Source organism: Cervus canadensis, chromosome 24 (assembly GCF_019320065.1).
Source record: "Cervus canadensis isolate Bull #8, Minnesota chromosome 24, ASM1932006v1, whole genome shotgun sequence".
Classification (NCBI taxonomy): Eukaryota; Metazoa; Chordata; class Mammalia; order Artiodactyla; family Cervidae; genus Cervus; species Cervus canadensis.
The window spans coordinates 28777482-28805131 of NC_057409.1; the positions used below are offsets into that span (position 1 = coordinate 28777482).

At 54.5% G+C, this 27650-nt stretch overlaps 1 protein-coding gene across 11 annotated transcripts in view; it reads left to right on the plus strand.

Annotated features, from left to right (window-relative positions):
- TNS1 (tensin 1) overlaps window positions 1-27650 on the plus strand; it is a 207959-nt gene that overhangs the window by 163686 nt on the left and 16623 nt on the right. For 5 of the 11 annotated variants that reach the window (XR_006265125.1, XM_043444803.1, XM_043444808.1 and 2 more), the window contains 8 exons: window positions 2453-2539; window positions 7607-7803; window positions 8681-8756; window positions 13267-13359; window positions 14040-14063; window positions 14460-14498; window positions 22094-22292; window positions 25711-26777. Coding sequence is in view for 10 of the 11 variants with exons in the window: in XM_043444803.1 (XP_043300738.1) it covers window positions 2453-2539; window positions 7607-7803; window positions 8681-8756; window positions 13267-13359; window positions 14040-14063; window positions 14460-14498; window positions 22094-22292; window positions 25711-26777 (1782 nt within the window). In the remaining variant the exon portion in view is untranslated. The remainder of the gene's footprint in view (window positions 1-2452; window positions 2540-7606; window positions 7804-8680; window positions 8757-13266; window positions 13360-14039; window positions 14064-14459; window positions 14499-22093; window positions 22293-25710; window positions 26778-27650) is intronic. The other 6 variants (XM_043444801.1, XM_043444800.1, XM_043444804.1 and 3 more) reach the window with 6 other exon arrangements.

Sequence of the window (27650 nt, forward strand, 5' to 3'; positions counted from 1 at the left end):
TAGAATGAAATGGCCGTGTGGGAATGGAAGCTATGCAGGGCCTTGAGAACGAATGTTCAGGGCAGCGAGAAGACCCCGAGACAGTGGGTCATCACTAGAAGTCAGAATAGTAAAGGGTTCCCAGGAGGTTAGCAATGTCACTGTGGCACGATCATGAAAAGGAAGACTCAGGAAAATTCACTGGGCTTGCCAACTAGGTGGCCTCGGGGGTTTTCAAAGGCATATTTTCAGTAGAGTGGTGGTGACAAAAGCCAGACTGAGGGATTGAGGAGTGAGAGATGAGAGAGTGCAGAGAGTGCATCATCTATCCTTTTGAAAGGTTTTGTGATAAAAGGGAAGAGGGTGGCAGCTAAAGAGGGTAGCAAGATACTGAGAACTTCTTTGTGTGAATATAGGAGCCAGAAGAGTTTTTAGAGACGGAAGAGAGAGAGGTTGAGTACGGAGGGAAGAGTGAGAAGAGAAAGATACAAGAGAGTGAGAAAGAAACTGATAGAACAGGTCTCTTTGGAGGTAAAGAGGGGGTAGGCTTAGGAGTAGATACCTGGGTAGATAATTTAGGCTCAACCAGGAGGTAAGGTAGGGGTTTCCCAGGTGGCACAATTGGTAAAGAATCCACCTGCCAATGCAGGAGATGTAAGAGATGCGGGTTTGATCTCTGGGTCAGGAAGATCGTCTGGAGTAGGAAATGGCAACCCACTCCAGTATTCTTGCCTAGAGAATTCCGTGGACAGAGGAGCCTGGCAGGCTACAGCCCATGGGATTGAAAAGAGTCAGATACAATTGAGCATACATCTGAGCTGAGGAGGTAAGGTACCTCTTCATGAAATAAGAATAGAGAATGGATACAGATATAGTGAAATATTGGTGTCAACTTTTGAGAGCTTGAATTAAGAACTCAGTTTTTATATTTCATTATGGAAAAAGGAGACGAGATCAAGGCCCATTCTGTCATTCATTCAACATGTGCTCCTTGTCTATGCTACATGTTAGCCTAGGCTCTGGAGAAATGGTGGTAAACAAAAAAGATAAAGATTTTTTTTTTTAAAGAGATGGAAATGGACAATAAACCAATAAGCAAATACACGTGTAATTTGTTAGATGGGTGATAAGTGCCATAGCAGTGAAATGCCAGTGAAATGCCAGTGAAGTGCAGTGAAATGCCAGTGAAGGGTAAAGGGTGGTGGTGGGGTAGTTGGATGGTCAGGGAAAAAACTTTGTTGGGTAGGGAGGGAATGTGCCAGAGAAAATAGCAAGTGCAAAGCTTCCTGAGAGAAGGAAAAGTCAAGGTTTCTGGCTTGAGCAACTAAAGGATGGAGTTGCTCTTCTTTCAGATGGAGAAGAATGTGGGAAGAGCAGTCTTCGAGGTGATATCAGAAGTGTGATTTTGGCCATGTTACATTTGAGAAGTGTTTAAGATGGTTCAGAGTTTAGGCGGGGAGAGATTGGAGCTTAGGAATGTGGGAGATATCAGTCTATGATGTCATGTGAAGTAAGAAACTGCATGATCTTACCAAGGGGGTGAGCACAGACAGAGTAGGTCCTGGGATTGAGTTTTGGAGCCTTGAGACATGAGGAGGAACCAGTTAAAAAAAAAGAAAAAACTGATATGGAGCAGCTTTTGAAGTAGAGAAAACTCAAAAGGTATGGCTCTCTGGGAGCCAGAAAGAAGTGATACCAGCCACTGTGCAGCCCCTGGGGTGTGAGATGGATTGGAGTCAGCTGGGTTGAAGAAAAAGACATCACAGATCCTTACAGCACATCCAGGCAGGCTCCTCTTAAGGACTTTTCAGTGGTGCCCAGCAGTTTGGGGCAGGAGTTGAAGTGGCTCCCGTGGAAGAAGATTACTAAGGAGGGTGTGATGAAAGAATAAAGGGCCAAGGAATGCCCTGATGCTTGGGGAGATGACCCTTGGACTGAGACTGGTGGGGTCACTGCTGAATCCAGGGGGCGGGAGATGACCATGAGAGGAGAGAGGTCCTGGAACGGGGACATGCTGACCATGAGGGTGGATGAGATGTGGAGCCAAAGGATTGAAATCTCCTGGTCCCAGGCTGGCACCCTCCTGCTCCACGCTGGGGTTAGGAAAGAGAGAGGTGAGTGGTGTCCTACTGGACCGCAGAACGTCCACCTGTCCTTTGGAGAAGTGAGACCCCGGATCCACCTTCTCTTCTTGTCTGACACCCTGCTCACCTCCCTCAAGTATGTGGCCGGGTTCTAGACTCAGAACACCAACTAATATTGATTTTTTTCTTTGTTTTTGTTTTGTTTTCGTCTTGTGAAATGCCTGGTCCCTGGCGTTCTTCATGTGTCCCGTGTCCATCTGTCCCCTGTGCCTGGGCGTGTTTCCTTCCTTGCCTGGTGTCCTCCTCTTCCCGCCTCCCTCGCTGCCCCCCACCCCCACCCCACGCTGCTTGCCTCCCCCCTGCCGGCTCCCTGGGGTGGGGGTGGGCAGCATACAATGCCAGGCTGCAGGGCACTGGGCGGAGAGTCAGCTCCTGGCACCCTCCTCTCCACCGGCTCCGATCTTCCTCTCTCTCTGGTTGGTTCCTCTTCCCCTCCCCTCCTTTTATGACTCACCCTAGCTCCCCTTTTCTCTCTCCTCCCTTCCAAACTTTGCCCACTTTCTTCCACCTCCTCATTTCCCATCTCCTCCTCGTGTTCCCTCCTTTCCCTCTTCTGTTCTCTCCATCTCTTTCTTCTCTTTGCCCCCGTTTCTTTTCTGACTGCCTCTGTCCTTGCTCCCTTCTGCCTCCCTCCTCTCTGCATGAGCGAGTGCTCCCACTTTCTGCATGGACACGGCCTGATGCTTCCAGCCTTGGCCTTCCCTGCTGGGAACAGGGTCTGGGGTGACTGGACCAACTTTTAGGCTCCTTGTGGGCATGCAGGTCTTTGCAACAAAGGCGCTCAGTGAGGGTTCGGGACAGCCCAGCTCTCCAGCTGCCTTGGCTCTTAGATCACCCGGGCTGTCCTGGCCAGAGCCTCTGCAGGAGCCAGGCCATGCTCAGCATGGACCAGCGGGCACAAGACGCAGAGTGGTACCCCGGCACCTGCTGCTCTGTCCATTCTGGAGTACACTCGATGGGGCAGGGCACCCCCCTCTGACTCATCCTGAATCTCTGATCCCAGGACCCATGGCCAAGAGTCAGAAGCCCCGGGTGTGGTCCTGGCTCTGCCTGTGACCACCTCTGTGATACTCCCGGGCAAGTCTCTGAATTGCTCAGAGCTCACTCTCGCAGCGTGACAAATGAAGGATCGTAGCCTGGCCATGTGCCTTTAGCTTGATGACTTGATGTTCTCCAATATGGTGGCCCTTCCATCCAGAGTCACGCTGCTCTATTTTAGAGTGATGTGGTCCACTGGCATCCTCTGCCCCAGCTGGACATCCAAGCCCTTAGACTTTTAGCTCTAGGGAGGGAATCCCCTCATCCCATCCCAGCTCCTTTGAAGCCAGAAGCCCAGGTCAGGGAGAAGATGGTATGCACGGGTTTATCCCATGCAGTGGCCTTAAGCAGCTCTGGGAAAAGGCTTAGCGGGTGGAGGGAGCTGTTGACTCCCAGGGGCAATATCTGGTGCTTTCAGGGCCCTCCTTCTCCCAGTCCATGGACTATAGGGAGATGGCTGTGGCAGAATCGCTCCCTGTTCGCCTCCTCTCCTGTCCCTCCATCTTCTTTTCGGCCCAGTGGTGGGGAGTGCAGTGTCCAGCTGGGCCTGGGGTTTGGGGCAGTTCTGGGGGTGGGCCTGTCCTGAGGGGAGCTGGCATGGCTTGCCCTGGGGCTGTTAGCTAGTGTGATTGCCGTGTGGCTTTCTGGTGCCCTGGCCCCAGCAGGTGGCCTCCCGGATCCCCTCGCTTCCGGAGCCCCAGGCAAGCAGTCGGACACCCAGCCCTGCCACCTGGAGCTGAGGAATCCAGTCTTTTGGAAAATGGAAGGCTGGAGAGAAGAGCTGGGTCTGTGAGGGTGGAAGTGGCCAGTCCGGGGGTTGTAGAGGAGGCATGTGATGAAGTTGGCACAAGGACATTTGTCCACGGATGCCGGGGTGGTGGGCAGCCATGCTGTATCTATGAATCAGGTGTATTGATGTGTGTTAGGGTGACAGCCTCTAGAATTGTGTGTGTGTGTGTGTGTGTGTATGTGTGTGTGAGATGAAGGAGATTCTTGACCTCGGGTCCAGGCCACTTCAGGGGAGCCTTGGAGCCGGCTGTCCCCTAAGCACAGCACCATCCTCGGGGGGAGCAAGTGAGGGCCCCGGGAGGAGCAAGTGAGGGCCCCGGGAGATGGGGCTGCTCCAGCGCCCTGTGCCCCGCTCTGGAGGTCTGGTGGCCAAGGTGGAGGCCCCGGGCTGAGGTGACCGCTGTCCTCCAGGAGGTGGGGAAGGCCCAGAGTGTGTGAGCAGCCCTCGGAGGACGACAGACGTCTTCTTGTGTAGTGTGTTACTATCCTAAAGGCCGCTTTCTGGCTGCTCCTTTGTGCTGCTGGGCTTAGAAGGCTGGACTCACCAGCTTTGCTGGGAAGACTTTGCAGAGTCCCTGGGCGGCCTGTCTTCCCCGCACTTTCTTCATAAACTTCCTGTGGTCCCTGGTCTTCTGCTGAGGAGGGGCTGACTGTGGAGGTTCTGAGGATGACTGTGACCCACCGCTGTTCCTGCCAGGCTCAGGCTGTGTGTGCCCACGTGTGTGTGTGTGTGTGTGTGTGTGCACGCGCGCGCGCGCGTGCATGCACATGCCTGTGTGTATGCAGGGAGTGGGGCACTACTGAGAATGGGGGCGGGGCCAGGAGACAGAAAGTCCTGGGGTCTGGGTGGGGGGATGTGCTGGGCGGAGAGGAGGTTGGTGGGAGAGAGTGGGGCTATTTTTATTATCTGTCCGTCTCTGGGACATGAGGGAGGGGTGTTCTCCCTTTGACACAGGCTGTCAGCTTGTGTCCAGACGTCCCAGCTTGGCTGAGGAACAATGGGGCTCTCTTCTCTCCCCTCTGCCATGGCCCGTCTCCCCTTCTGTAGAGAGGGACAAGAGAGAGGGAATATGGCTCTCCTGGCACTCGGGGGGCAGATCTAGGCCTGCCAAGGCGGACAACAGTGGGACACTGTGTTCAGAGAATGTAAGAGGCCTGGGGCTGGCCACTGGGGCTGCGGGGGGCGCTCCGTGGGAGAGGGTCTGTCCCCGTGGGAGTGGAATGTGGGGCTTCCCTCTTCTGCAGAGGGGGGCTGTGCCCTGCAGGACCCTACGCTTTGGATGGCAGCCTGTCCATCCCCCTGCCTCTGGACAGAGCTGGTCCCACTCTGGTGGTGGTGGAGAGGGGGCTTGAAGAAGAGGTGTGATTGCTCTCAAGTGGCTGACTGCCTTGGGCTAGACCTCACACCCTCCATGGCCTGGAAGCTTCCCCTCCCCACAACGGTCTAGCCTCCTCTCTGGGCCACTGCAACCCTCTGCAGCCCCTGAACGTGGAGCTCATGTTCTGAGTGCATCCGAGAGAATGTTCTGTGTCCCTCCGGGAGAGTCAGGGCCCTGAGTTAAAGCAGACCCGTTTTTCAAGGGCAGACATCGGATCCCCAAACAAGGACATCAGCCGCCCCTTGCAAAGACTCGGGCTCTGGCCGAGGGAGGCAGCGGGGCTGGGTGAGCGGGAACTCTGTGCAGCCCTAATGCGTTTCTTTTAACCTTGGGGCTGAACTTAGTTCCAACTCCCCCCCCCCCCCCCCCCGGGAGCCTTTTCCGAATGCGCCTCCTTTGTCACAATTATTATTAGAAAATCAATGGCTATGTCTGTTTCTCTCTAATGTTTTTGCCAGGAATGAAACCAGCGGCAGCTCTGGACCAAGCTGCTTGGGGAGGCTTGAGGGGGAAGGGGGCTTGGTGGAGGTGGGGGAAGTGTGAGCGAGGGTAGGGGACCTCCCGCCCCCGATTCTCTGAGGGCTGAGAGCCTGGGGTTGCCCTAGGGTCCCTGAGTGGGCCCTGCCCAGCCCTTCAGAGGTGTGCCCTGTCCTCCATCCAGGTTGATCCTCATAGCAGCCCCTGGTTAGGACAGTGTGACCCCTACTTTTCTCTTCTGCAAATAAGGGTCCTTCAAGGCAAGGGGCGTATTTGTTTTAAGTAAGGTGGTTTGTGAGTCCGGTTTATAGTCTTCACTCGGGGCTCTTTTTTCTCTTGGTTGAGCTGGTAGGCAGGTTGCCTCTGATGAATGAAGAGCTGGCAGTGAAAACTCAGGATACCACCCCAACCAGGGACCTTCTGCATCTGCAAGTGCTCTCCAGACAACGCTCCTAATTAGGGGCTGGTCTGAGTGCATGTCACTCCAAGTGACTGTGTGTGTGTTTGTGTATGTGTGAGAGTGTGTGCATCCATCCCTAGACTTGGCAGCTGGCAGCCTGCTGTTCATGACAAGTATGTAGGCTTCGCAGCCTGTGCTTTTCATAGTGGCCTCAGTGGTGGTGCCAGGCGGGAGCTAGGGATTCTTGGGGCCATGCAGAACCCCCTGTGAAGGGTAGATGACAATTCAGTCTGATTGAGGGTGATTTCTGCTTGGCTGTGCTGGCTTGTTGCTGAGGCTGTCTGGTGTGTGTGTGCGCGTGTGTGTGCCTTGGTGTGGTCGGTCAGCCCACAAGCGCTGGCCTGAGGCTGGTGTGGACAGGGTCTCATGAAACCTTTGATAAGTCCTAGTACCTCTCTTCACCTCGCCTGCCCTCTCGGGTGGTGGCGAAGGCAGGGCTGGAATTTCCTTCTGCAGGGTAGTGAGGATGAGGGGCCCGCCCTCAGGCTGGGTCATGGCCTCTGGGCCCCAAGGGAGTAAGTTTTCTAGGATTCTGGAGCCAGCTCAATGAGGCAATGGGTTTCGTGCGGCAGCCCAGCTGTGGGAAGAGGGAGTGGGAAGGGAGGAGGGTGAGGTTAAGGCCTGGGGAATGGGAGGGAAGTACACAGAAGCACAGGAGGCACTTGTCTGCAGGCTGTTTGCCTGCTGCTCTGGGGCAGCCTGGAAACCTGGGCCATCTTTGGGGCAAGAAAAGTGTGGGCATCCAGGAAGTGGGTGGGAGGTTTCAGAGCGGCGCTGGATGGATGAGGGTTGGGGAGCCCCAGAGAAGGCCAGCAGTATTCCAGGGGCCAGATGGGGCTGGGACATCGTGACAGGTCTTAGTCATTTCTTGGGTTTCTTCTCGGGAGCACCATTTGCAAGCTGATGCGTCATTCAGTCTTTCCAAGTCCTTCCCCACGGGCCTGGTGTTGCTTGTTGGTTGATGCAGTCGCCTTGGAGACTGTCTCTCCTCCCTCCACCTTCCCTCCTTTGCCTGGAAGCTCTGGCCCTCTGCCTCTGGGGCTTGGAAGAAGTTGACATCTGTTTCTTGTATCAGTTCTTTGTGCTCTGGGCCCCAGCCCTGTGCAGAGTAGAGATTCCTGCTGAAGGCCAGCTCAACCTAAGCAGATTCCCCCACCCAGCAGAGAAACTGGGGTGTGGGCAGAGGGAGGCTGGAGGGAGGAGGTGTGAGGGGAGGCAAGCCCAGCTCCAGCTTGGCCCCCTGAGCTAAGATCCACTGCCTCCTCTAGGGGAGTTGGGTCGGATTAATTCTTTTCCCCACGTTTTGCTCATTGCCCTCTCTGCCCTGCTATTTCTCCCAGGGGTGCAGGCTCGGGAGAAGCAGCCTGCAGAGCCCCCAGCACCTCTCCGGAAGCGGGCTGCCAGCGATGGGCAGTATGAGAACCAGTCACCAGAACCCACATCCCCCCGTAGCCCCGGGGTTCGCTCGCCTGTCCAATGTGTCTCCCCAGAGCTGGCTCTTACTATCGCTCTCAATCCTGGAGGACGACCCAAAGAGGTGAGTCCTGGGCCACAGAGGGTAGCAGAGCCCACCTGAACTACTTGACTTGATGGTCATCTGAGTAACAGTGATCTGTCAGTAAACTCAGTATTTTTTTCCTCCCTGCATCCTCAGCCTAGGGCTTCTCTATGGCTTGTGGAATCTGGAGCCAATTTCCCTCTCTAAATAACTTTTATTCCCCTACTTCTTCCATGAACACTGAGACTGAGGTTCCCTTCTTGAGCCCCAGAGAGCGTCCTTTATTAGGGTGGTAAGGACCCTGATATGATGTAGGTGACCACAGACTCTAGACTCCAAGCCAGATCCTACAGACTAACTGTTTTTGAACCCTTTCTGGATGTAGGGTTTCCTTGGGAGATAGATAATTTCAGTGTCAAAGTGTTTGTATTTTTGAGACAGTTTAGCAGTTTGAGGAAGTAGGTTTTAAACTTTAGTGAGCATAACAATCACCAGGGAGTTTGTTAAAAATGTAAATTCTCAAGTCCCCCTGTAGAAATTCTAGCCTATTAGACTTGGGGTGGGACCCAGGAATCTGATTCTGGAAGATTCTGATGTGAGTGGTCCATATTTGGTAAAATCCCAGGTTAATGGGTCCTTCTGGACAAAAATGGCTTTTGGACATCTTTTCTCTCCTGCCTTCTGTCCCTTCTCTTTGGCCTTGTTGTGAAACATTTCCAAGGCAGGTACTGCTGGACGATTGCCTTGCAATCAGTCACTTTCTGTTCTCTCGGCTGCAAGGAGTTGTTGGGGCCACAGGTGACGAGGATCTGCCTTTGACCTCTGTGTTTACTGGAAAGGATGACTAGTTAGGCTGGTAACTGGTAACTCCTCAGGCTCACAACTGTGGTTTTCCTCCCTTGTTCTCCTTCTGCAGCCCCATCTGCACAGCTACAAGGAGGCCTTCGAGGAGATGGAGGGAACCTCTCCGACCAGCCCACCACCCAGTGGGGGTAAGAACTCCATACTCGGCCTTCCTTCCCTGGGTGCCCTCTGGCCTGTGTAAGCTTCCCAGGTTTGGCAGTGCTGGCAGAGCTGGGTGGGGCCAGAATCTGCCGCTTCTCATCCCTACAGCTCATCTTAACTTCTGCTTCCCTTCCTCACCTCTCTTCACTTCTTTTCTGCTGTCCACGCTCACACATCTAAGATGCAGCAGCTGCATCCTGGGATCCAGGCTGACCTACTCTGGGGTCCCTGGACTCTCATATTATGGTTTGCTAGTTGCCAAGAGTCTTTGTATCCTATGTGTAAAACATCCCTCATCCTAAAGTAACATCCTAAAGTAACCCCTGGACCTTCTTGCTTCTGACTCCCATTTCTGTCTGCATCCAGGCACCTCTTCCACTTCCTAGTTTTCACCAAGGAAACAAAGGCCCAGAACCCTCAGGTTGACCATATGCCCAACGCATCCATCTCTTGGCCTCCAGACAGGAGCCTTTAGTCTGTGTCTTACTTGATGTTCTCACTAGAGTGGCAGGTCCCTAAAGGGCAGAGACATTTCCAAACAATGAGAAAACCTGGATGAGCCCAGGAGAGAGGAAGTATTCCATTTCATGGTAGAAGAGACATGAAGAGGAGCTGGAGGAGACCTGAGAAAGCAGTGATGGATCAGTCCCAGGCTGTGAAGGCCTCGGGGTTCCTGTAAGAGGCCTGAGTTGGCAGAGGTGAAGAGACTAGTGATGCTCCAGGGTTAGACTAGAGGGGGTCCACCCAAGCTATTCATTCATCTGGGTGAGAAGGGTGGAGAGTGAGGACAGGAGAGTTGGAGCTGGCCACGTGTTCTCTGGCAGCTGGCTGTCCTGCCGGGGGGAGGACACAACAGTGCTTGCTTTCTGTGCCAACAGAATTGTGTTGGCCACCATCTTGGATACGTACCGTGTGCTCAGTCATTTCAGTCGTGTCCGACTCTTTGCAACCCCGTGGCCTGTAGCCCGCCAGGCTCCTCTGTCCATGGGATTCTCTAGGCAAGAAAACTGCAGTGGATTGCCATGCCCTCCTCCAGGGGACGGAGAAGGCAATGGCACCCCACTCCAGTACTCTTGCCTGGAAAATCCCATGGGCGGAGGAGCCTGGTGGGCTGCAGTCCATGGGGTCACTAAGAATTGGACACGACTGAGCGACTTCCCTTTCACTTTTCACTTTCATGCATTGGAGAAGGAAATGGCAGCCCACTCCAGTGTCCTTGCCTGGAGACTCCCAGGGATGGGGAAGCCTGGTGGGCTGCTGTCTATGGGGTCGCACAGAGTCGGACACGACTGAAGCGACTTAGCAGCCTCCAGGGGATCTTCCTGACCCAGGGATCTAACCTGTGTCTCTTACATCTCCTGCATTGGCAGGCGGGCTCTTTCCCACTAGAGCCAGCTGGGAAGCCCATCTTGGACACACAGGAAGTTACATTTGTGAGTGGACTGTCCAGCAGAAAAATAACATGAGCTGTTTGCACTAGAAACTTCTCTAACAGCTCCATTAAAGGACATGCAGGAAACGGGAGAAATTAATTGTAACGATTTCTTAATTTAACTCAAAATATCCACAAAGTATTATCATTTCTATAGGTAAGTAGAAATAAAATATTAATGAGAATATTATCTTACAATCTTTTTAAGAAATCTAAAAAGAAGTTGGTGAAATTCATTCTAATAATAGGTATTATTTAGGGAATTTCTTGGTGGTCCAGTGTTTAGGACTTTGTGATTTCACTACCAAGGGCCTGGGTTCAATCCTTGATCGGGGTACTAAGATTACCATAAGCCTTGCGGTGGAGCCAAAAAAAGTTTTTGCTGTTATTTAACCCTAAGGATCTAAAGTATGATTTCAACATGTAATCAGTATAAAGACATATTTTTCATCCTTGTTTCATACAAGTCTGAAATCCACTGTGTGTTTTCACACTCATGGGACACCTCAGTTCAGACTGGACACACAGCAGGTGCACCATAGCCCCGTGTGGTTCATGACTGCCGTATTGGACCGTGAAAGCCCAGGGCAGTCTGTTCAAGACAGCTCTCTAGCCGTATAAAAGGCTTCAGACTCCTGGAATCTCTCCCCCGGTCTTAACTCTCCAACCTGCATGTGTGTGTGTGTGTGTGCATGCTCAGTTGTGTTTGACTCTTTGTGACCCCCCAGACTGTTGCCCACCAGGCTCCTCGGTCCTTGGGATTCTCTAGGCAAGAATACTGGAGTGGGTTGCCATTTCCTCCTCCCGGGGGTTTTCCCGACCCAGGGATCGAACCTGCATCTCCTGCATTGGCAGGTGGATTCTTTTACCACTGAGCCGTCTGGGAAGCTCCCCGCCCCACCACCTTCACGTTTGATCCAATTTCCTGTGGGTCCAAACAGCCAGGATCCTAGCCATCACCCTGCCTGGGATGAAGCCATCTGGGCTGGGCTAGAGTTGGTTCTACCCCTTGTTTCTGTTCCCATTCTTCTCTCCCTCCGGTGGGTCAGCCCTGGGTGCCTGGGGAGGAAAGAATAAGTTAGAGGTTTCCTCCAGGCACAGGGTTGGGAAAGAAAACAGAGGCGGAGCAATGCAAGGAATTCTTCTCTGGGGAAGCCAAGCCTTGCCTGGCTTCAGGGCCACCCCCGCGTCTGCCTCAGCAGAAGGGCTGGATGCCTGGGGACTGAGGGCAGGAGAGATGAGGAAGCTGGAGGTGCTGAGGGAAGCCCGGAGGAGCCTCCCACCGCCTCTGTCCCCTCGTCCCCTTTACCCCGTTCACCTGCAGCTCTGCTGCACCCACTAGGCAGACTTACGGGCCCAGAGTCTTCGTGGTCATCCCATGGACAGTGGTCTCTGAGGCTGGGCTCATTCTTCCATAATTAATTGCATTCAAAGTCATTTGTCTGACAAACATTACTAAGTGCCTGATAAGAGTCTATTGTAAGATGTGTGTTTGTGTGTATGTAATGAGAGAAAGAGGGACGCATAGAAACATGCAGGCCTAGACCTACCCCCTGCCTGGATGTGTGTGTTTATACACACTTGTCCCCTCTGCTATATCTGTCTGTTGGGTATCTCGGACAGAGTGAGGGTAGAGTGTAGGGCTGGGCCAACCATCTGGACTCCTGTGATGCCCCTCTGTTTCCATGGACACCTGTGAATACACCAGCATATGCACAAATGTGCGTGTGTGTGCCTAGTCGCTCAGTTGTGTCCGACTCTTTGTGACCCCATGGACTGTAGCCCACCAGGCTCCTCTGTTCATGGGGATTCTCCAGGCAAGAATACTGGAGTGGGTTGCCGTGCCCTCCTCCAGGAGATCACAAACAAGCTATTTAAATTACTTTCATTGGAAGATTATATTTTGGGAGTTTAGTTTCCTGAAGGTCTCACTGTCTTTTTGGGAAAGGGAGGAGACACCAGGGAGGGTCCCGGAGTTGCTGTGTGGCTCCTGGGCACCCCGAAGGCCACGGCTCATCTATTGAGGCCACTGGGGTGGGACAGGCAGCCTTAGGCTTTCGGCGGCCCTGTGTGACTGCCTGTCCTCCACGGCTGTGGGCTCTGCAGGGTCCTGAGAGCTGCGACAAGAGACACAGAGCTCCTTTCTTTCCTTCTCCTCAGAGGTGGGTTAGGAGACGTGGCAACTGCCACTGAGAAATCTTGTGACTGGGCAGAGCAACAACCTTGCAGGTCAGCTCGGAGTCCAGCCACGTCCTTGGCTGATGGGAGAAAGCCTGACCACCCTTTCTGACCTTGTATTATGTGACACTTCCAGCCCAGACAGGTGGCTTGGGAGGTGACCTGGGTTTGTGCAGGGTGGTCATGCTCTTGCCCACGTATTTTAGATATGGGGCTTTTTCCTCTTCCAGAACACTGAGGTTTGGGGGAAGTAAGAGAGCTCCCAGCTGAGAAATTCTGTCTTCCTGGGGTTTGCAAAGGGCCTGCTTGGCTGGAGGTCAAAGACCTGTGGCTGAGGACTGGCCTGGGGACTCAGGGTCGGTTCTGCTGGTGGTCCCTTCTCCTTCTGTCCTTTACAGATTGTGCCATCTTGATATTCCACTTTCTTTAAGTCCATCTGTGGGGTGTATGTGTGTGTGTGTGTGTGTGTGTGTGTGTGTGTGTGTGTGTTTGGGGGTGGGGTGGGGAATGTGAGAGGAGAGGTTAGAGAGACAGTGATATAGAGCAAGTCAGAGGGTGCCCAAGAAACTAGCGTATGTGTTATAACTCCACAGTGTGGAGGGACCGTATGGAAGGAACTCAGGGTCTAGGGACAGAAATGACTTTGTGGAGGTTGAGGGGCAAGGCTGTTTCCTGACTCCTTTTACCCTTCATCCTGTGGAGGAACACAGGAGATGGGATGGGGGAGTGGAGCCACCCCGGCATCCCCAGGGCGGGGCTGGTTCCTCTGCTCCTCCTCCTGCTGCCTCCCCAGCCCCGCTCCCCCGCATGCCCTCACTCAGGAGGGGTCCCCTCCCCATGCCTCCACCCGCACTCACTTCCAGCTCTCCCTCTTATTCCCGGTGCAGTGCGTTCCCCTCCAGGTCTGGCCAAGACACCCTTGTCTGCTCTGGGCCTGAAGCCCCACAACCCAGCCGACATCCTGCTGCACCCCACCGGCGGTGAGTAACTCCAGCGGGAAGGGACGTGGCTGGGGAGGCCGGAGGGAGGAGTGGGCAGCTGGAGGACGCCTGTGGTCCTGGGCAGGGCCCAGGCCTGGTGGGTTCTCAGGATTCTTCTGGAAACAAGGTGGCAGCCTGGCTCTGTGTCCATGCTGAGGTCAGGCCTGGGTGGGGCTCTCTGTTCGGGGGTTGAAGAGGATGGAGCCTTCCTGCCCTTGCCTTCTGGGGTCAGCACCACTCCCAGCATCCTCTGACGTCGGGGGGTTGGAGGCATGCCCTGTTTCCCTGGAGGTGGTTAACTTTCTGCCGGAAGCCTGGCTCCTGTGCCCCAGAGTCCACATGCTTGTGCGTGCACGCACACACACACACGCAGACATGCACACACACACAGACATGCACACACACAGAGACCTGCATGCACACACAGAGGCAGGCATGCACGCACACACATACACAGACATGCACACACACTCATACCACATGCAGACATGTACGCACACACTCCAGGTTCATACCTCGTCACTTTCCCCAGCTCCTCTCCTTCTTGTTGGGAAAGGGAAAGTGGAGACCCTGGGCCCTTAGTGACCATTTCCAACAGGCTGAGCCCAGAAACTTGCTCTCTAGACTCTGGTGTGGGCTGGACTGGGGTTCTGGGGACCAACTTTGCTTCTTTTCTTTAGTCCCCAGAAGACTGATCCAGCCAGGTAGGTGGGCGGTGGCATGACAGGTGTGAGCCATGCAGACACACGGCCGGGCACAGCCTCCCACTCAGGACGTGTCTGCATGGCCAGGGACACGGAGTCACTGGGTGGGGGGGCTGCCTGTCACCAGGCCAGCACACTCCTGCTTGAGACGTGGGGGCTGTGACAGGGATACGGGCCTGCTGCTCCTGAGAGCGAGGCCCTGTCTTACCTGTGCGCCCTGGAGGGCCTGCCTCTGCCTCGGCCTCACCCCTTTTCTCAGCAAAGTCTCTCTCTCTCAGGAAATAATCCCTGTTAATCCATCTCTCTCTCTCCTTTTTGCTCTTCCTCTCCCCTTCATCCCCTGCCTCTCTTTCCTGCCTCTCCTTCCTCCTCACCTCTCTTCCCATCTTCCCTCAGAGGAGGATGAGAGGAAGGTGCTGACAGAGCTTTCTGAAGGTAAGTGTGGCTTTGCTGTGTGACTGCTTCGTGCTCTCCGTGTCCGGGAATGGCTGTTCACTCCATTTGTTCTGCCTGGCTTGAGGGGGGTGCGTGGGGAGCAGCTCTCTTCTCTGATCAGGTCTCATGTGGCTGGGCGCATAGGCTGCCCCCCCCCAATCCCCACCCCCTGATGGCTGATCAGGGGGGTGATGAGCCGTCACTCTGGTGATGAGCTGTCATTCTGGATACTGACTGAGGTGCCCACAGCCCCAGGGCATGGGTCTTGGCGTGGCCTAGGGTCCAGGCACTAGTGTGGTGCCACCTTGCTGACAAAATGCTCCTCCTGGGAGGCATTCCCGCCCACTGCCTGGGGTACAGCAGCCCCTTCAGATGTTGGGGGCTCCTATCCCACTTTCTGGGTGTGCCCCACATGTACAGCTCAGAGCACGATTTCTCAGCCTCAGCACTACCGATGTTTGGGCAGGACAGTTCTTAGTTGTGGGGACTATGCTGAGCCCTGTAGGGTGTTTAGCACCATCCCTGGTCTCTACCTACTGTTACACATGTGGGTAGCACTCAGTCGTCATGACAATCAAAATGTCTGCAACATGACAAATGTCCCCAGGGGGGATAATCACTCCTGGTTCAGAGCCACTGTCTTGGAGTCACAAGTTGCCTTCTGGAAGCCCTTGCCTGGTTTCCTATCAGCACAGATGGTAGGATGTCTGTCTTTCTGGGATCTTGGATGTTTTGGGGGGGATTTTGAAAAAGCTATGGATTTCTACCCCCCACCCCGCCGCCCCCTGTCACACACAGATGCCTCGGGACATCCATGCACAGTTGTGACAGTATCTGGTTAGCACATCTGTGTCCTGGCTTAACCCCTGATTTAAATGAACTCAGCCTTGCACATGGAGAAGCAGAGAGGAGATGTAATCTGGTTGAAGGCCTTTAACTAATTTATTAGGAACAGAATTCAAAGGATGACTCAGAGCAGCAGGTGAAATGAGGGAGATGCTGGCCTGGGTGGCCTGGGCTTCCATGTCCCCATCTCTACCCTAGGGGAAGTGGGGGAAGGGGGTTGGACGAGGTGGGTGTTGAGCACCTTCCAGCTTGGATGTGTTAGATGTTCTGACTTCCCACCTGGGCCCTGGGTCCGTGTGGCCTGGTTTCTTTAAAGACTCCATCCAGTTTTGTTTTTTTTTTTTTGGCTGCGTCTTGGCTTGTGGGATCTTAGTTCCCAGACCAGGGATTGAACCCGGGCCCTCAGCAGTGAGAGTACAGAGTCCTAACCACTGGACCACGAAGGAATTGCTCCTTCCAGATTCTTAAGCCCATTTTCCACTTCCTTTGCACTCACTACCTTGATTTTCTATCCCCAAAGTGGGCATGGGTTGTACCCCTCTGAATCTGCCGTCTCCCATGTGAGATGGCTGGAGTTTTCCATAAAGCTTTGCCCACTACTAGCCAGCCAGAGTTCTGGCAACAATGCCAGATTGCCTGGGCGGTGCAGAACAAGGCAGCCCCCCAGAACAGATCCCAGAATGGGATGAACTACAGTTGGCTGTCACCCCTGGCCAGCCTCACACCCAGGGCGAGGACCTTCCCTGGGCTGGAGGTGGGCTGCTGGTTCTCGCCAGGAGTCTGGAATCAGCTGAGGCCTGGAGGGTGCTGTGTTCCAGGAGGCCACCCACCTAGGAGGCTCTCACCTCTCCTTGTGGCTGCTGACCTCCGCAGACTGGTGAGACCTATTCAGTCTCCAGTGGGAAGGTCTGAGGGTGACCAGCCCTGGCTGTGTGCTCCTCACTTGGGGATGACACTTCAACAGAATGGGACTGACACCTGGCCCTCGCACCTGATGAGTGAATCTCAGCCTACAGGCCCCGAGCCCTCTGACCCTCCTCCATCTCTCCTGGAGGCACGGAGTCTGCAGGGGAAGGGCCTTAGGGATCCGCTGTACCGCAGCCATCATTTTCAGGAATGTGGACCTGAGGTCTGTGTTGTGAGGTGGGGGTAGGCATCTGCCCAAGGTCACAGTTAAGAGGCAGCAGGGCTAGACTGGACTTACTGGTCTCCTGTTTGCTAATCAAGTGGCCACTTCAAAACCCTCCTCCTGCCTCCAGGCGCCGTGCCCTGGGATTCCAGCGTGGGCATTGGAATTGTTGTCTTGACCTGGAGTGGGGACAGGGGCCAAGGATGTGGGCGGCTGGTTCCATTTTTCCTGACTCATGCATCACCTTCCGGGTCAGACTAAAGCATATTCTTTGCTGACCCGCTGAAGCGCTGCTTGATTACCCCGCTGATATGTGTGAATTCAGAAAAAGATACCTATAAGGAAAAATAACCAGTAGGCTTATTCAGCAAGGGGGAGAAAAAGACTTTTGGGAAGTGTTCTGTTCAAGGTGCCATGCTAAATGCTTTACATCTGTTCGTTCTGTTCTTCATTGATTCAATAAATATTTTGTGTGCCTACTATGTGCCAGGCACTCTGGGGATATAATGATAAGCAGTGCTATGGTTCCTAATCTCATGGAACAAATGCATGACTGGTGACAGAATTAAATTATCACCGAGAACTATTGAGATAAGTGCTCCAAAGTGAAGAGAGACGGTTTTTACGAGACCCTGGCTGAAGAAGTAAGATGCAAGGGTGAGTGGCATTAACTTGGTGACACTGGGATGGGAGAAGAGCTTTCCAGGTAGAAGTAAAGGGCACTTGCAAAGGCCCTGGGTTGGGAGGAATAGCATTTTTTTCCCCCCATGAATTGCAAGGGCAGTGAAGTGAGAGCAAGGAGGAGCTGGAGGCTGGAGCAAGAGGCAGTGTGGTGCAGAGTGAGGGTCAGCAGGCAGGGATGGGAGCATGTGGGTCCTTGTCACAGTCATCTTATTTAATAATCACAGAAGCACTGAGGAAGGTGGTAGGAGCCCCAGTTTGCTGATGAGGAGGTGACATGTAAGGATGTTAAAATGACTTGTCCAGGCCCAGACAGATGATGAGGGGCATGGCTGAGAGTGTACGCTGCTTTCCATTGATTGCACAGGGTATGACCTCTAAACATGAACAGTGTCTTTACTGGGTGTGGGTGCAGGGTACCCTTCCCCAGGAAAGAAGCAGAGGAAGAAAGCCCATAGCAGTAAAGGTATGAGGTCAACATCAAGGATCTTCCAGTGGGGAAATAGGGAAAGAAATGGCTGAACCTTCTTTCCTAGAGGAATAGGAACAGGGAACATTCAGCTGAGGTTCTGTCTGTTCCCGTGATTAGATGGGTGGATTTGGCACAAAGGAAGACTGCAGATTAGAAATGGCCCCTGTGGGGATCCCTCCTGCTCTGAAATCCTCGGTGACAGATCCACCGTGCCATCTGGGTATTTTAAGGTAGTTCTGTGCAACGCAGATTTATGGAGCACCTACTTTGTGCCAGGTCCTGTGCTAGGGACTGAGGGCATAAAGATGAGTGAGATCGTCTGGTCAAGATGATATTTCAGCACAAGGTCGAAATGCTGAGCTGGGGAAACAGGGTATGATGGGGACTCAGAGGAGGGCCGTGTGGCCCAGTCTCAGAGTTTGGGATTCCAACTTTTGAGTTCCTGGTTTGGGCCTCAGAAGTTTTACTTCTTTCCTCTCTCCATCTGCGTGTCTTCATTTCACTCGGACCAAGCAGGCTGTTTCTCTCCAGGCAAAGAACCTTTTCTGCGAGGCAGAAAATGCACTTGAGGGTGTGGGTCAGGAGCTGACAGTGCCCTCAGCCTGGCGGGGCCAAGTCACCAAGCCTCCAGGCCAGCTGCTCGCAGCCTCCAACAGCCTCTTGGAATGGGTTTGGGCTCCTGGAATGTTCTGCGGGAGGCACCCTCCTGGCCCTACATCTCCTGCCCTTCCCAGTCCCCGTTGCCCCTGGGTCTAGCTGCTCCAGGAATTGGCGGAGAGGAGGAAACTGCAGGAGAGAGTGTGCAGAACAGCAGGAGAGGGGGTAGAGGGAGGCAGACTCCAGCAGGCAGCTGTGGGGCTGCTGATACACTGGCGTTGGAGCTAGCAGGAAGGAGTTAGAAGGGACTTGCTCATCTCCTGTCACGTGATCCAGGCTGGGCAGGTGGGTGTTCTCATTCCTATTTTACAGACGAGAGAACAGTCCCAGAGAGGTTCAGCAGCCTGTCCCCGCTCACCCTTCCAGTAAGTGAAAGACAGGGAGCTCACACGTTGTATGTTGTACTAAGGTGGGGAGGAGAGGAAAATGGGAAGAGATAGGGAAAGGGGGTATTTTCAATACGGAATCTGAGTCTGAAAACTTGGGGGAAATGGACTGTTTTGGCCCTCAAGGTTGGTTTTGAACAGTTATCAAGTTGGACTCAGAAAATCAAATATCTTCCCAAAGGGTCGCTCCTGCTCTGGGCTCATGAGGAGCAGAGATTGAGTGAGTCTCTACCCTGATTTAGTCCTGGAAGGTCAGGAAAGGGCAGCCAACCAGCCAACCAAGAAAGAGGATGGAGAATAAAGTGAGGGCAGGGCCAGGAGGGCTGGGTCTGAAATCCACAGGCTGGGAGCCCCTGAGCAAAGCCCCCAGGCTAGTTGGCCACCTGAACTCACAGGGCTCTTAACTGCAAACGTGGTGGGAACCACTGCAGGTGCTTCTCCCTGGATGAGTGGTCCTGTCTTCAAGTTCAGAGGCTGAGTTCTCTGAGAGCTGCTTTGTAAGCTGCTCTGTAGCTGAGAATCTGATGGGAATGAGGACGGGGCTCCTGAGACTGATGCTTTATGAATGTGGCCATCCTAAAGCCGTTTCAGGTTTTCTGATATCTCCAACTTTATAACATACTGTCCCTTTGGTGTTCTGTGCAAACTACATTCAGGTTCCTGACACTATGTTTGGGTCAAAAGGAGTTAGTGAGGACCTGGCCTTGACTCATGGTAAACAGGGCAGATGGCAGTCAGTGTCTGTGGTCCCGGGCCTGGCTCCGTCTTGACCCTAGGAGTGGGTGATGTGGGTGGTCTTACTTCGGTTTTACTGATGGTAGAAGTGGTATGTGTACTTTTTTTTTTTTTTTAATAGGATGGGGTGCTGATCCAATAATGTGAGCTGCTTACCCACCGTATGGGTCAGGTCTTGGCAGGAAACAGCTCATTCCAATGGGGCAACTGAAGAGGGTTTAATGGACTATTTAGATGGTCTGGGCAAAGCAATGAGGGATGGAGAAGCACCTCCCCGGGTGCTCCCGAGCAGGAGGCAAGAGCCGCCAGCACTCCAGGCCGGAAGAAACCAGGAGGAGCTGGAGGAGAGGGCCCACCCCTGGAGCTGGTGTCTTGGGTGGAGGACGCAGCCCTGGAACTTTGACTCTCTCTCCCCACCCACCCTCATCCTCTGTTAGCACTGCCTACCAGCCAGCTGCCAAAGGCCCAGGCCCTCTGGAGCCCTGAGCCCAGGGATCTGGGGGATGCTGTCAGTAAAAGCTGGCCTGCAGGGACACAGAGCAGGCTGGGGAATGAATCAGGAGGACACGGCAGGTGGAGAGGAGTGCAGACTTCAGGGCTCACCCTCGGGCATTTTAGCTTGAAGTTTTGGGGGTCAGCAAGAATTCAAGGGAAGGAAGAAAACGAATGTGTGCCACGTAGGTCTTAGTCACTGTGTACCTCTGTGGTGGGGACAGATAGGGGGCAGAGGGTAAAGGTCATGCATCTACTAGTTTGTGAGACAGACGTTTACTGAGGATTCATCGTGTGCCAGGCGCTGCGAGTACAGATCAGCAAGGAGCTTGGGGCAGCCAGGGAGCAGATGGATCCTCTTGCCATCTCTGGGTGGGAGAGAAGGATACTGGGTCCTGCAGGCACTAGGGTGAAGCTGAGAGCCTGGAGGGGTCCAGGCAGAGTTTTCAGAGAGTGACCCAGGAGGTGAGGGATGGGCTGGTAAGGTAGGCTCTGGCCTTGGGTCTCAGCTGCCATTTCTGTGGGTGTGAGTTCCTTTCTGAGGGTCCCTTCTGTCAATTCAAATTACCCCAGGGTGTGGAGCCGGCCCCCCAAGGCTAAAAACACACTGACATTCTCGATCCCCCTGATTTTCAGCTGGCGGTATATGCAGGGCCCAAGAGCAGTCTCTGGGCCAGGCCACTGGGGTTCTTAGGACAGTTCTGTCACCTGCTACTGTGTGGTCCAGACAAGATACTTACATTCTCCAGATTCTACTTTGCTCATATAGTTGTTTGCTATTTTTACTGTTATTGATAGTCTGTGAAGCTGGCTTTTCTCTGGCTGATGGGCTGCAGTTCTGAGTAGCAGCAGCCAAGGCTGAGTGTCCCATAAAGCGGTGGCCCCTCTCTTGGCCATCCAGAATTAGCATTGGGATTCAGGAGACAGTAGCTGTGGCCACTGATTGGCTCTGTGTTCTGGGGCAAATCTCTCTACTTCTCTGGGCTGAGGAGACACGTTACATCAGGAACCAGTAAAGTATGGCCAAATCCTGTTTTTGGAACGTTTTATCGTAACACAGCCATGCTCATTGCTTTATGTGCTGTCCGTAGCTGCTCTGGTGATAACAACAGTAGCATTGAGTAGCTGTGAGAGACACTGTCTGGCCCCCTCCCTGCTCCCCAGGGCTGCACGGACTGCAGTTCTTCCACTGCTCAGGCTGGTTTCAGTGGTTGCCCTAATTGCGGTGGGCATAGTGTTGGTGTGTGCTCAGGTCACGTCCCTCCTGGGACGAACTCAGAAACGGTGCCAGGTTCGGAGGTGGCAGGAACACCATCTGTCCCTGGAGAAGCCAAGAGTGTCCTCCTTCTTCTTCCTGTTTGACAGCGAGTTAGTTTGCAGAGGTGGAGTGGGGGGGCTTCCAGAAACTGGGGCGGGGGGCAGTTGGGGGGAGCACGGCAGCGGGGTGGTTGGCACAGGAAACCTGGGTCTGGTTGCGCCTCCAGCCCCTTCACTCTCCAGGTCTCAGCATGTTCACCTGCACAGTGACCTCTCTGGCACTTGCCCCCCTCTCCCCCACCCAGCCTTCCTCTCGGTCGTTCTGAACACCAAGTGGGATAATGATGTCAGTCTCGGGAGGCAGGCTAAGGGTGTCAGGCAAGGTGGATGGGTGTGTCTTGGCATGCGGGGCTGGATGTGACTCACCCACACAGGCCTGTTGCTAGGCCAGCAAGCCTGTTTCTGGACTCTGGGTGTGGGGTGGAGTGAGCATCCCGAGACGCAAGGCTGGGCTGGAGCTTGGGGTCCACGGACAGCCCAGACCCCAGCAGTGCCTGGGGAGCCGAGAAGGGCCTGGGGACCTGGGTGGCAGGGTTGGGGAAGAAAAGCTCAGCTAGAGGGGCCCCCAGTGAAGGACGGTGTCCCAGCTCCAGCAGGGAGGACTCTGTGATGGCTGTGTTCTGGGGTCCCTTTCTGGGAAGCTTCTCAGAATGAGGCTCTAGTTAGAGGTTCTCTGGGGGCTCTCACAGCTTCTCCACGATGCTGGAAAGAGGTTGGACCTGGGCAGGCAGGAGCCCCGGAGACGTGCCCCTCATCTGCTTGGCTGGCCTTTTGGGATTTCCCTCACAGGCTCTGGGGAGGCAGGTTCCCTGGGCTTGGGTGGGGTCCACACTCCACCCCTTGGATCCACACTCAGTCCCTGTCCCCTCGCCCCTTTCAGAGCCCCGGAGCTACGTGGAGTCGGTGGTACGGACGGCGGTGGCCGGGCCCCGGACTCAGGAACCTGAGTCCAAGAGCTTTAGCGCCCCAGCTGCGCAGGCCTATGGCCACGAGACACCCCTGAGGAACGGGACCCTGGGAGGCTCCTTTGTCTCCCCCAGCCCCCTCTCCACCAGCAGCCCCATCCTCAGCGCTGACAGGTAAGTGGGGGGCAGGATCCAGGCCCGGGGCAGCACGGATGAGGCCTCTTGGATCCAACTAGGGCATGGACGACGGGCAGAAATCGTATCCAGGGTTCTGCCCTTGGGAAACCAGCTCACTGGGGTGCATGGCAACAGCATGCAACTCCCCAGGGAGAGTACGAAGGTGAACCAGGCACAGTTCTTCCCTCAAATGTATTACTTTTGTTTTTATTTACTTATTGGCTGCACCATGCGGCATGCGGGGAGCCTCACTTTCCCAGAGATCAAATCCCTGCCCCCTGCAGTGGAAGTGTGGAGTTGTGACCACTGGACTGCCAGAGAAAACCTCCTTCCCCCAAGTTTAAAATAGAACAAGAATAGTTACTATGTTGTGACTGCTTCCCATGTGCCAGGCCTTTTGCTAAGTGCTTTCCATTTAAACCTCACAGCCATCCTAGGGGTAAGTAGTAGTGTTATTCCCACTTCTCAGAAGAGGAAACTGAGGCAGAGAGAGATTAAAGTAGTTTATTCAAGGTCCTACAGCTAAACAGTAGCAGAAAAAGGATTCAGAACAAAGGTGTCTGGCTCCGGAGTCCACATCTCTATCTTACCCCCCCACCCCGCCACCCCCCATCACAGAGCCGCAGTTAGAGGTTCTCGAAGCAGAGGTGTAAGCAAAGAGTTCTGAGCAACAGGCCATTATTTCTGGCTCAGTCTGCAGAGAGGGTCTCTGGGGGCTGGAAGTTCGGGAAGTATTTGTACTAAGGCCAGAGGATGAGCAGGGGTTGAAAGGTGAAGGGGAGGGAGAAGGCCTTCACGGCACAGCAAGGACAGGACCGGGGTGTGGAGGTATTGGGCGTGGGGTCTGGGGATCAGGTCACTGTGGGGTTAGAGGAGGGATGTCTTGATGGATGGGCGGCTGACATTCTAGGGGGTCAGACAGAGAGGAAAGCCAGAAACTTCCCAGAAAGGGAGGCTCCTGTGCTTGGGGTGCAGTGAGAAGCTGCTCGACTGGCGGGGTGGGGCATAGGCTTTATGATGGGGAGACAGGGAGATGACATTGGAGAGGAACTCTGAGATGAGCCCGGGTAGGGCACAGGGTGCCAGGCGGGGAGGCGGCCTGCACCGGCCAGAATTCCACCCCGCAGGAGGGGCGTCTGCCCCAACCATCCCTTCCCACGTCCGCTCCCCTTCTCAGACTGGGACCCCACGAGGCCGGAAACTATCCAGCCACCTCCCCCCACTTCCACAGGCAGGGGTGAGCAGTGTGCTCCCCCACCCAGGTGGGGGCGGGAGGCGCAGGTGAGCCGAGGCAGTTTTCTTCTGGATTCTTAAGAATCTGAAACCTCAAGCCAGGCACACACCCCCAGTCCACTTGGCCCCCTCCCTAGCCTCTTAACGGCTCCACTTGGGGAAAGGTCCGCCTCTGGGCAGAAGCTGCATTCTTCTTCTAAAGGAGAGATTTTCCTCATCTCTCACCCCCCACCATGCTGATATCCAAGAAGTCCTGACATTAGGGAGTTTTCACTTTTTCTCACTCAAATTCCTCCTGCAGTCAGATTCAGGAAGCCAGCACCTCGTCCAGGATTAACCACCCGAAACGCGCCATTTCCGTGTCCCCAGCTCCTCCCTCCCCCCATTTCTCAGAGTCCAGGTTATTCTGTACCGAAGTGGTGTTTTATTCTGGCCTCTTCTGGGATGTGTGGTAGACTTTGTCCTGGCCTAGCCCTGACCTTCTCCCTGCCCTTGGCTCTTGCCTGGCCCTCCCACCTCACATCACCCTGGGGACCTGAGCTTAACCGACCCAACCCAGGGTGGGGCCGGCTAGTCTCCAAACTCCTAGTCTGTGGCTCCAGGCTTTGGTGCATCCTCTTATGTAAGGACCCTTCCCCCCCGCCCCCCGCTGCCCCACGGCCAGCCCTCACCCACGGGCTCCTTGTGTGAGCCTGCCTGCTGCCTCCCTGCAGCCAATGCTTGTGCATGGTCCCTGACAACCTTTGTCTCTGCTGCCATGTCACTGAGGAAGTTTGGGTCTGGAAGGAATCAGAGTCATCTAACCCACCTCCCTCATTTTCTGTGTTGCTGTTGTTGTTCAGTCGCTAAGTCATATCAGATTCTTTGCGACCCCATGGACTGGAGCATGCCAGGCTTCCCTGTCCTTCACCATCCCCCGGAGTTAGCTCAAACTCATGTCCATGGAGTTAGTGATGTCATCCAACCATGTTATCCTTTGTCACCCACTTCTCCTCCTGCCCTCAATCTTTCCCAGCATCAGGGTCTTTTCCAATGAGTTAGCTCTTCGCATCAGGTGGCCAAAGTATTGGAGCTTCAGCTTCATCACCAGTCTTTCCAATGAATATTCAGGGTTGATTTCCTTTAGGATTGACTGGTTTGATCTCCTTGCTGTCCAAGGGACTCTGCAGAGTCTTCTCCAGCACCACAGTTTGAAAACATCAATTGAGAAAACTTTGAAAAGCAGAATCCAGGTTTCCCAATTGACAGGCCATTTCCTGTACTCCTGCATGGACTTGTACTTAATTTCAGAGGAGAACCTTTGTGGCCATTTTCCCAGGTACAGTGCCCTCTGAACTGAGTTTCATCAGTCTTAGAATTGAAAGCGGCTTCTGAGCTCATCTAATCTAACCTCCCAGTGGAGGAAATTTCCTCTATAGCATTCAAATCAAGAGGTTGGTCAGCCTCTGCTTAAATGCCCCTAATGATGGGAGTCTCATTACCATGTAATACAGCCTGCTCCATTAGTGGCCAGATCCAATGGCTAGAAAACAGATCCTATAATGAGCTGAAATCTCCTGCTGTGAGACTTCTTCATCTTTGTTTTTTTTTTTTTTTTTTGAGCTACCCAGGAATGGATGCCCAGTTACACTCTCAGTGTGTAAATGTCAACTCACCTGGGGAAAGTGAGTCAGGGCAAGATGCTTCCAGGAGGCCCAGGGCCCAAGTAGGTTAACTCCATCTCCAGTGTTCCGTTTCTGTGATGCTGGAGGGGGCAACAGGACAGCCACCTTCAGTTTCGATAGCAGAGATCTCGCTCTGACTTGTGGTTGAGCTGTCAGGGTGACGCTGGAGGGTACGAGGGCTTTGGAATCTGACACTGCTGAGTTGAGATCCTGGTCTTTCGTGAGCTGTGTGGCTGTGAGCCTATTGCTTAACCTCTCTGAGTCTCAGTTTCATCTTCTGACATCTTGAACGTAAGGTGATGTTCAAAAGCCTTGACTATTCTGTTCATGCGAGAGGAGCTAAGGACAGGGAAGCCTGGCATGCTGAAATCCATGCGGTCGCAAAGAGTCAGATATGACTGAATGACTGGACAGCAAAGTGGTTGGAGGGAGGGCTGAAGCTTCACGGAAAGCCTGTCCTTCACTCAATGCTGCCTGCTGACATCTCGGCCTGCCCGTGTCTCTCTCTGTCTCTCTAGCACTTCCGTGGGGAGTTTCCCATCCGGGGAGAGCAGCGACCAGGGTGCGCGGACACCGACCCAGCCCCTGCTGGATTCTGGCTTCCGCTCCGGCAGCTTGGGCCAGCCGAGCCCTTCGGCTCAGAGAAGCTACCAGAGCTCTTCTCCTCTCCCGACTGCAGGCAGCAGCTACAGCAGCCCCGACTACTCACTGCAGCAGTTCGGCTCCCCGGAGGGCCAGGCCCGGTCTCAGTTCAGTGTGGCCGGTGTCCACACGGTGCCGGGGAGCCCCCAGGCACGGCACAGGACGGTGGGCACCAACACGCCCCCCAGCCCTGGCTTTGGCCGCCGGGCCGTGAACCCCAGCCTGGCTGCCCCCAGCAGCCCCAGTTTGAGCCACCGCCAGGGGATGGGTCCGCTGGGAACCGGTTTCCATGGTAACACCGTCTCCAGCCCCCAGAGCAGTGCAGCAACCACTCCAGGAAGCCCCAGTCTGGGTCGCCACCCTGGGGCCCACCAGGTTTCCAACCTCCACGGCAATGTGGCCACCACTCCTGGGAGCCCCAGCCTGGGCCGGCACCCCGGGGCCCACCAAGGCACCCTGGCCTCCAATCTCCATGGCAATGCAGTAGCCAGCCCCGGAAGCCCCAGCCTGGGCCGTCACTTGGGAGGGTCTGGATCTGTGGTTCCCGGCAGCCCCAGCTTGGACCGGCACGTACCCTACGGTGGCTACTCCACCCCTGAGGACCGGAGACCCACGCTGTCGCGGCAGAGCAGCGCCTCGGGCTACCAGGCTCCTTCCACGCCCTCCTTCCCTGTGTCCCCCGCCTACTACCCCGGCCTGAGCAGCCCCGCCACCTCCCCCTCGCCGGATTCGGCGGCTTTCCGACAAGGGAGCCCCACCCCGGCCTTGCCGGAGAAGCGGAGGATGTCCATGGGCGACCGAGCGGGCAGCCTCCCCAACTACGCCACCGTCAACGGGAAGGTGTCCTCCTCGCCGGTTGCCAGTGGCATGTCCAGTCCCAGCGGGGGCAGCACCGTCTCCTTCTCCCACACTCTGCCTGACTTCTCCAAGTACTCCATGCCAGGTGGGCCTCCTTCCCCGTTCACCTCTCTTGCTGGCGGATGCCGTCCGCCAGGCAGGCACTCTGTCCCCGTGTCTGTTGTGGCATCTCCTGGGCAGACAGCCTTGGGTGGGTCACTGACCTCGGGTCCTCAGGTGCGTTAGCCATGTCACAGGAGTTGGAGCTGTGCTCAGAGCCGATGTGCTATAGTCGTGGGAGCTGTGGGGGCAGGATGGGGACGTGGATGTGACCAGATGCCTACGATGGCCCTGCTGTTCCGATGATCATCAGCAACTTCACAGCCACCACCCCTTGCTGAACACGTGCTCTGTGCCAGGCTCTGCGCCATGGTCCACCTTGTCAGTTCTCATGGCCACCTAGCAAAGTGGCTATTATTACCTCCATATTACACATGAGCAAAGTGAGGCTTGGAGAGGTTCAATCATTTGTCCACAGTCCCACAGTTAATAAGTGGTTTAGCATCCAGACCCTTACGACCTTAAAACATGTGCTCTTAAAACCTGATTGGAGCTGTCTTAGTGCCTTGTCTTGATAGTTTCTATAATTTAGTGTATCCTGGAAAATACGGCTTCCAAACCTGGACCACCCGCCCCCCGCCCCACTTTTTGCCAGCCGATAGCACTGTTCCCGCCTTTTGATTCCCACTTTGCCCACATCCCTGATAATAGATCTGGCAACCAGATGAGATAGGGGAAAAGGCCAAGGGTTAAGCATTTTTGCTGGAATCTCATTTCTACCAGCTCGGCTTAACAGAAGCCTGCGCGGGTTTACACAGTGAATTCTTATCACCAGAACTGGGCATCTTTAGCCGCCACTTAGAGGACTTGTTATCTAAACAAAAAGGTCAAGGCTTCAGCTGATGTGCATCTTTTCAGC